Source organism: Primulina huaijiensis, chromosome 15 (assembly GCF_012295235.1).
Source record: "Primulina huaijiensis isolate GDHJ02 chromosome 15, ASM1229523v2, whole genome shotgun sequence".
NCBI classification, from domain to species: Eukaryota; Viridiplantae; Streptophyta; class Magnoliopsida; order Lamiales; family Gesneriaceae; genus Primulina; species Primulina huaijiensis.
In genome coordinates, this window is record NC_133320.1 from 5299945 (window position 1) to 5309327 (window position 9383).

Here is a 9383-nt window from a genome sequence, read left to right on the forward strand (position 1 = left end):
TCCCATCAGTTGGATCGGGAACAGTCCATGGGCATTACAATTTTAATATTTAAAGGTACGCAATTTTTATGGAATCGGGGGACTTTTTGAAGGTTTGGTTAATATTTTCAAAAACTTTTCAACACAAAATATTTTACGGGAGAGTGTTTGAATTTAATGAACCTACTTTTAGGTTTATTGGAACTAAAAGTCTTTTTAAACCTTTAATTGATAATTTGATGCCCATTATCTATTATTAAAATATATAATTACCACCTAAACACCTCTCCACCTAAACCCAATTGGTTCAGCAGCCGACACACCATTATTTCAGAACCTTCCTTTTGGTTTCAACACCCCAACAGCTGAAAGCATCGGCCACTTCAATTCCTTGCAAAAGAAAGTTTCCGGCGCCTCCTCGTTGCTCCTTTCTTCATCGCTTTGTGTAGGAATCATCAAAGGCACGTTCGTATCTCCCATTTTCTCTCATACACGCCATATTATTCTGAAAATTTTGTGTGTGCATCAAAAATTATAGATCTTTCTTGTGGTGATGTTCTTGTTTTAAAACTTGACAAAATCTTGCATGGTTTGGCATATTACTCATGTTTGCTGTGAACTGTGGTGTAAAGGGGCTGCTGGTGTCATGATTTAGGATCTTTTATGTCAAGGAATCAGGTGGTACAGCTGCTGGAGTCACTGATGGCCGAGGGAGTGAGAGTTATAGGTGGGATCGGTGGTTCTTTGAAGGATGTCGAGTAGATCGAGAGTCGGGTAGGGAAGCCGCCGGCGTCGGGGTGATTCCAGGCTTGGGAGCTGCCTCTAATGGGTTCGAACCATGGTCTGGGAGAGCTCTAAAGCTGCTGGCCTGACCCTTGAGCAGCACGAACGAGTCTAGAGCAAAGGAACTCGCGGTGGGGGTGGTTCGGCTCCTAGCATGGAGGCTTAGTGTGTAGGTTGCATGGGACTGGAACCATGGTGTCTTTGGGTCCAGAGGAATCCTAGGATGGGCTAGGGGCAGCCGAGGCGTGGCTGGTCTCATAAGTGGCAGGTTAGGATTGCAATAAGGGGAGAATAAGGTGCTAGGGTGGTGGATGTGGGAGATGTAAATTTCAGCAGCTGGTGGGCTAAGGTGCGAAGGTTATAATGGGTTGATCTTGAAGGTTTTAAGGCTGCAAATGTGTTTTTAAGGTATGGAAAAAAGTTGGGAAAGTTTTGGTTAAGTTTCGGTTCCATTCGGGTTAAAACTGGAACCCCGGTCAAGTTTTAAAACAATTCGGTTACGTTATGAAATGAGCTCGAGATGATTTTAAATATGTTTTGGGACATTTTTAAGAATTTGGTAAGTTTCGGATCAAAATAATGAGTTTTTGATTTATCCGAGATTTAATCGCCGCACGATAAGTTAATTAAAGAATTAGTTGAAACGCCTAGATTTAAGCTTAATAAAATTATAAAAAATTATATTTAAGCTCAAATAATTATTAGAAGTCTAAGCTTTTAATTTGGGAATTTTATGCTAAGGTTTGGTTTAATTCGGGATTAAAACGCATTAATATATTATATTTAAAAATTGATTTAAAAGTCATCGATTTAAGCCAAATAAAAATATGGGCAAATTTATGTAGGCTTAAATAATTATTTGAGACATGTTAGAGTCAATGGAATTAAGAAAATGTCAAAAACGTGGAATTTTACGTCTAGGGGAAAAACGGAAATTTTTGTGTTCCAGGGGCAAATTGATCATTTTGCACCCGGGGTGAGATTTTAGTCCTAGCAGCGTTCTGAGCACAAATCATGATATTTTAAATGTTCATGCATCATGTTTACAATTTTTTTCGCTATTATAATAAATATGGTGCATGCTTGGTTTAAAGAAATTAAGAGAGAAAAAGTAAGAAAGTGAAGAGCACTCCGTCTCTGCCGCGCCGCGTCGTTATTTCGTTTGTTTTCTGTCAAAACAAACCAAGGCATGTTTATATCTTCTTTCACTCTTCAATCAAGCCACATATGTATTTTAAATATCGCAAGTACATGATTTTAATGCAAGAAAATCGAAATTTTTCATATTCAATTATGTTATTTAATTATATTACGGTCAAAATATTCATTTTGAGATTTATGCGATATTGCTTGTGGTCACTTTACTATCATGGGATTATTACTTCACCCGGTCTCCAGTTACCTGTCATTGGATTATTACTTCACCCGGTCGTCAGTTACCGGTCATGGGATTATTATTTCACCCGGTCGTCAGTTACCGGTCAGTTCAGTTCAGTTCAGGGGCCACTTGCGTAGACCATAATCTCACCAAGAAATTTATTACAAGTTATTTCACTACAGGGCTCCAAGGAGCAAACATTTTCACTATGATTTTCAGTTCAGTTATGCACGTATTATAATTAATCATGACACGATATTTTACGTTATGCCTCACGACATGATATTTTCACTTGCATGCAATTTTATTATTTATTTCCTCGTTATTTACGATATATGCATGCTGAGTCTTTAGACTCACGAGACTTGTTTGTTGTAGGTACCGATGATGCAAAGACCGAGGGCGGGGACCAGTGAGCTAGCTTGGGTCGGCAGTAGTGGAACCCGAGGACCTCATATTTTTAGCATTTACTATCTTGACTCAAAAAAATTTCTTCGTTGTTGAATTGTTTTAAATTATTATCTTGCAAACAAACATTTACTTCCGCTTCTATTTTGAATGGTTAAACTTTTATCCGTTACTTATTTATGAATGAGTCATTTTAATTAATTAAAAAAAAATTTTTAAATTTTCCGCAAATTTTCAAGTACGTATTTAGAGACCTCTACACAAATATATATATCAGTACCAGATATGAAATATTTGGTACTCAAATATCATATATCAATATCATATTTTTAATATTTTTGTACGAATTTTCATATGAGAAAAAAGTGTAGGCAAAAGGAGTGCATAAATATTTTTCGTGGATCAGGAAGTGCAAACACATAATTTTTCTAAAAAAAAACTAACAACAAATAAAATTATATAGTTTGGAATTTATTGATTTAATTGAAAAAATTAATCAGTTGAGTATTTATTGTTTCCCGGTCAGGCTGACTTGTTTACGTTAGTTTACTGAAAATAGATAATATTTTTGTTACTTTCGATGTTGTTGAGACGGATAAAATTCTTCATATTGTTGGAACTGATTTGATTGTGCTCGTTAAATGTGAATGATTTGAATGATGGGTTTGTGGATAATGAATACATTTATGGTAATGAAAAGGATTTGTATGACTATTTTGATTGAACTTTTGTCTCTGATGATCATTGTAGCAACAATGAGGTATTCGAATATGTAAATAATATTTGTTCAACTCAAAATATAGAAATAAATTATGTGCTCAGTCGGGAAAATGATGTAGAGCACATGACTATGGTGCATGTGGATGATAATGACCTCATTCAGCAAAATGATATCGAGGACATTATGATGGGCACTCGGATGATACTGAGATTCATGTGCAGGCTAGTAATGATACATATTCATTAACTGATGGTTCTAACCTCTATATTGGTCAGAAATTTTCAAGCAAGACTGACGTGAAAAAAGAGTTATTTAAAATTGATGTGAACTCTTCTTTTTATGTTTAAAAGTGTCAAATCTTCCCCAAACATATATATTGTTGTTTCGTAAGTAAAGGTTTCAAGTGGAGAATTTGGACTTCAAAACGTTATGACACAACATATTTTGAGATTCGTACATACTATAACACAAAAACTTGTGACTTGACAGCAATGCGTAAAAGACATCGAAAATCAAGCTTGTCTGTCGTTTGTGATATGTTGAGAGAGAACTTTTGGGGGTAACAAGTGACACCTCAACCAAAATCTATTATGAAAATAAATAAAGTGGTTGATATTACCTATTACAAAGCCTTAAAAAGTAAACAACTTGCCCATGATATCTTTAGAGGTCATCCGGAAAAAGTTTTGTTCTTCTATCTTCTTATTCAAGATGGTCGAGAAAATGAATCTATGTAGCATAAAAGATTTAGTAGTATATGAGCATAGTAGATTTAAGTACATGTTCTTAATATATGGTGCTTGTGTGAGGATAAGTATATTAATATGAGATAGAATTAGAAATAATTTTTTAAAAAAGACATACTATATTTATTTACTTACAAAGAATGAATAAAACCAATAATATGAAAGTTACCGAACCCATTGAAGTTTGGATCATTCTTATGTTGTTTAGACAAATTTTTATAACTTCTAAACTTAGTTTCAAAGTTTTTTCACAACACATAAACTACTTCTTTGAAAGCTAATTGACCTCATTGATAGTTATTAAATTTATCCAAGTCATCAACTAATCTAATTCAGTTTAGATCTGGCGTATCTTGTTTTCTTTTACGTTGAGAACCTCATACAACTACCACAAAATAAAAGTTGGTCAGTTTCAATTTTTCAACATTCACTTATTCACATCCACCATTTTCGTATTCATCAATATCACTTTTCAAATCAACCAAACATGAGTTCGACATCCTACTAAAAAGTTTAAGCCTAAATCCATCTTTCTCATATATGATGGGATAAATTTTAGAGCAATTGAGGTCAGTAAGCAAACTATACTCCAACAACGAAATACGAACATGTCTCTTGCAATACACCATCTAAAATTCATCACTCCCACTATCATAGATATGTTTACTCATCAAAAACCACAAAATCTTTTTCGAATTTATTTATTTTTGGAAAATCTAATTAAATTGGCTAATTGGGTTTGTTGGACCAACTGCTCAAACTCATTTTCATTAAAAAAATAAACGTATTTTGTCAGACACCTCAGTGTCGTGAGACCCCAATGTCATCTTGTAATCATAAAATTGATTTCTTTCAAGTTTGGTGGGAAAATAAATATGTACAAAACAACATAAAGAAATTGTTATTTGGCATGAGAAAAGGGAAAATTTTGAAATTTGGGTCGAGTTTTTCAATCTGGGTGTGTGTTCGTTTTGAGTCGAGCTCAACCCAAACGCATAAACTCGACCCAAAATACAGGTCATCCTATTACTAAAACTAATATTAAAAGCTGGGTCGTGTGTTCGTCCATGTCGAGCACGACTTTTACTAAAACTGATATTAAAAACGTAAGTGTGATGTCAAAAATCGTTTCCTATAACTTTGTTGGCAATCTATGGGTCGAGTGTTTATGAATCTAAAATGTGATTCTGACTCATAAAATCTCAAGCCAAATTCATGACAACTTGACCCCTACACACAACCCTAAAAATTTGGCAACAGTTTTTACTAAAACAAAACTCAAAAACGTAAATGCGACTTAGGTTTTTCTCGGTCGAGTTTTGATAAATGGGTCACGTTTTGATGAAGTGACTCGGATTCATTAAGACCTGACCCAAATTGCTAGGGCTCAAGTGATATGAGAGTCGAGTTTTAGAACACTATCCAATTTTTTTTAAAAAAACCTACTGTAATAATAACAACAAATTGAAATGTTTTAGGTTGTATGAATACATGATCCATCAATATCTTCACTTCCAACCGAATCTTGAAAATTTTGTTCTTCATTATTATGGAAACAATGAGTTTGTCGTGGACTTAGGATTGGTGCTTCGTTGAGGTAAAAAAAAAAAAAAAAAGACACATTTGAGAGAGAATGGTGATGGAACTAGTGAAGTTGAAAAACAAACCACAGAACAGTCTTTACTGGAACGTGATGGAGTTGAAGAATGGAAAAAACTATCAATTGGGTAAAATTTATCAATTTTGTAATGTTTTGATTAAATTAGATTGTAAATATTGTTTTGATTAAACTTGGTTTTAATTATCCTGATTGTATTGATTTGGTTACACCGAGAGTACGGGAGTCCCAATTTCTCATTTCCCCCATGGCAGAGGTCCCCTTCGAAAACGAAACACAAAAAAGCAATACGTATGCAGGATGGCGGAATCTTCAAGTGACCCATCACCCACTTCATTCTCCCTCAAATCCACCTTCTGCCGGAAGACAGAATTTGATTAACGTGTTCTGGCATGAGGGAATGCTGAGACATGAGACGGGCGGTGGGGTTTTCGATTCCGGTGAGGATCCGGGTTTTCTCGATGTGCTGGAGAAGCACCCGGAGAATGCGGATCGGGTCAGGAATATGGTTTCGATTCTCAAACGGGGACCCATTTCGCCTTTCATCTCATGGCATAAAGGGAGGCCAGCCCTCGTCTCTGAATTGCTCTCGTTCCATACCCAAGGTACTGCTTTTGTTTTTTTTTAATTTTCTTCCACCCTCTTTGTTAGAGTAGTCAGCATAGACTTTTCATTTGAAATGATGTTTTGGTTCATTCCTTTGTTGAGTTTGCTTGCCTGAAATTCATGTTACATAGCTCATGTATGGGAAGAAAGTGAATATTTAGCTATTCTGAGTAATGGTTTATTTATTGAAAGCTAAGCTGTTTGAAGTTGTGAACAATACATTTGTTTTTATCATCAAAAAGATAATTGGTTTTTGACAAAATTAGGAATGCTGTGATTGGGTTGTCTCATTTCCTTGCCACTTATTAGACCAAAATTTCTATTTTGATGCCACCAAATTTGACACGTCAATCAGTTGGTTCTAGAATCGAATTTGGAGTGACTTTTGGCCTCAAAATTTTTTACTTCCCGGATTTCTCAGAGTACATAAACGAGCTTGTTGAGGCAGACAGGAATGGGGACTATATCATCTGTCCTGGTACATTCTTGAACCCTGGATCATGGGATGCTGCGCTACTTGCTGCGGGAACCACTTTATCAGCAATGAAGCACATACTTGATGGACAAGGAGAAATCTCTTACGCATTGGTTCGACCACCAGGTCATCATGCTCAACCTACTCGAGCTGATGGATATTGTTTTCTAAATAACGCAGGTCTAGCTATACAACTAGCTCTGAGTTCAGATATTAAAAAGGTTGTAGTTCTTGATATCGATGTTCATTATGGAAATGGAACTGCTGAGGGTTTCTATTGTTCGGATAGAGTTCTTGCTATCTCACTTCACATGAATCATGGATCATGGGGGCCTTCGCATCCACAAAAGGGAACTGTGGACGAGCTTGGTGAAAGGGAAGGCTTTGGGTATAATCTCAACATTCCTCTGCCAAATGGAACCGGAGACAAGGGGTATGAGTACGCAATGAACGAGTTGGTCATCTCTGCTATTGAGAAATTTGAGCCTGAAATTATGGTTCTTGTCATTGGCCAGGACTCGAGTGCTGTAAGTGTATACTTAAATGCGATAGCATGCCACATTAATTTTTGTTATCTTGTTGAAAATTCAGTGAAGTGTTGCGTTCTTTCTTGAAATTCTGGCATCTTAATTCAGTCCTATTTATTCTCTTAGTTTGATCCGAACGGCAGACAATGCTTGACAATGGAAGGATATCGAAAAATCGGGAGTATAGTTCGTGGAATGGCTAATAAGTATTGTAATGGCCGCATCCTGATAGTGCAAGAAGGTGGTTATCATGTTACGTATTCAGCGTATTGCTTGCATGCTACTCTTGAAGGTGTGCTTCATATTCCTACTCCTCTATTGTCAGACCCAATCGCCCACTACCCCGAAGACGAAAGCTTCGCCGTTCTTGCTGTTGAATCCATGAAAAAGTATCATCAGGAGTTCGTTCCCTTCTTGAAGTAGTCGTCACCATCCCACTGTTTTACAGACTTGAAATCTTTCGCAATATTTTTTGCCAAGTCAAAACTAACCGGAATGGTGGACGGCGGGTGTACCGCCAGTTGCTGTAAGATATCTTTTTTTCTATTGTAACTTGTATATTTTATGAAATAGTTTTGGTTTGGGATGTAGTTTTGGTTTGGGATGACAATTAGTCGGATTTGGGTAAAATTTCATATGTACATCTTCGTCCTCATTTATTATATTAATTTTCATCTCTAGCCCTGTCGATTGTTCAATTTTCATCTTCATCTTTGTACTCGTCGGAGGATCGAATATTCATACCCGAGGTCAATATCATTCAATATCATATTATCACCTGCAATTATATTTTTTTTCAAATTTGAATTATTTATATTAATCTATACATATTTACCTAATTTTTAATAGAACAAGAAAAAATGTTAAAAATAAAAATTAACAACCTAAATATTACAGAAGAAATAATAAAATAATAAAAATAATTTATCTTGTAACACTATTTCATACAAAAATAGCATANTAATTTAATCAGATATTTGGATCGGATATGATAGAATGTTGCTAGACATGTCTCTATCACCGCCCGGAGAACCCACATACCCGATTACTTAATTATTTAATCGAGTCAAAAAAATACTTTCATACTTCGGGTCAAGTATCGGATTCACTAACAGATTTGGAGAAAATCGTCATCCCTAATTTTAGTGTGTATTATGGATTGTATGTTTTGTATGAATACTTTCAAATCTTTTCTTTTTTTTTTCCTCAAACATGAAGTTATGCAAAATTGCTAAGTAGAGTTTTAATGTTTCTTAAATGAGTGAAAGATAGCCTCCTTCGCCATCCAATTGACCTATTTATCTATATTATTGTAGAAATAGTGTGTTTGTGTTTTTTTTTTCCTTTAATAAATTTATAAACTATCATTTTCTTTAATCATTGATAAAATATTGGATTCTAAACCTCAAATTTAAAATTTATTAACTGATCACATATTGCGATCAATTATATTTTTCTAAAATTATTGGTTGAAGTATGTCTCTTGTGAGTTCGGATATCTATATCAATGAGGTGACTCGATCTAGTTCATACTTGCAATGAAAATAATTCTTTAGACATAAAAAATAATACTGTTATGAGTGACCTAAATAGAAGACTCGTCTCACAAAATTGACCAATAAAACTGTCTCACAAGAATTTTCGTGACATGTACGCTTAGTTATAATCAATAATATATCACTAAAAATAGAATTATAACTTATAAGGTGGTCGTGAATTAAATTGTCGCCTACTGTATATTTTATTTTATGATGCTAATATATAAAATTTGTCAACTAAATTGTTTTCACTTTGGGTGAATTGGAGAAAAATACATCTGTCAATGATTTATTTAAGATTCAGTACCCATCAGTTTTTTTTGTATTTTAATACCTGACAAAAGACTAACTTAGCTTTTACTACATGTTTTTATGTATTTTTACTTTTTTACCCTTTTAATTAATAAAAAATTATATAAATACCAATTTTTGTTGGTCATCTTCTCTTTCCTCTCATCATTCCCAATGCATTTGAATGACATATAAATTAAATTTAAATATTTTTTATTTTTAAAAAAAACAAATTCTCAACTAATTGAAATTTTTGAAATACTTAGTTTTACTTGCGAAATACTTAATTTCAATTTTAAAATACTTGATTTAG

At 34.4% G+C, this 9383-nt stretch overlaps 1 protein-coding gene and 1 long non-coding RNA gene across 3 annotated transcripts; both read left to right on the forward strand.

Moving 5' to 3' along the window:
• Positions 1 to 250: 250 nt before the first annotated feature.
• On the forward strand, positions 251 to 2711 carry LOC140960091 (uncharacterized). Its single transcript, XR_012172105.1, has 2 exons — positions 251 to 440; positions 2519 to 2711. It is a non-coding gene; the product is annotated as an uncharacterized lncRNA (long non-coding RNA).
• Positions 2712 to 5521: 2810 nt separating this feature from the next.
• On the forward strand, positions 5522 to 7917 carry LOC140959969 (histone deacetylase 8). Of its 2 annotated transcripts, XM_073418048.1 has the most exons (4): positions 5522 to 6238; positions 6661 to 7241; positions 7368 to 7482; positions 7567 to 7917. In XM_073418048.1, the coding sequence occupies exons 1-4, from the start codon at positions 5881 to 5883 to the stop codon at positions 7662 to 7664; spliced, it is 1152 nt and encodes a 383-aa protein (XP_073274149.1). In that variant the 5' UTR covers positions 5522 to 5880; the 3' UTR covers positions 7665 to 7917. The 2 variants fall into 2 exon arrangements, with proteins under 2 accessions (XP_073274149.1, XP_073274148.1); XM_073418047.1 differs by having other exon boundaries at positions 5527 to 6238; positions 7368 to 7917.
• Positions 7918 to 9383: the final 1466 nt, after the last annotated feature.

What these genes read in the sequence shown, in the direction of transcription:
- LOC140959969 (XM_073418047.1), top strand. Translation starts at nt 5,881, where the DNA reads ATGGCAGAGGTCCCCTTCGAAAACGAAACACAAAAAAGCAATACGTAT. An exon ending in GCTCTCGTTCCATACCCAAG is followed by an intron (nt 6,239 to 6,660) that starts GTACTGCTTTTG and finishes CGGATTTCTCAG; the next exon opens with AGTACATAAACGAGCTTGTT. An exon ending in TTGGCCAGGACTCGAGTGCT is followed by an intron (nt 7,242 to 7,367) that starts GTAAGTGTATAC and finishes TTATTCTCTTAG; the next exon opens with TTTGATCCGAACGGCAGACA.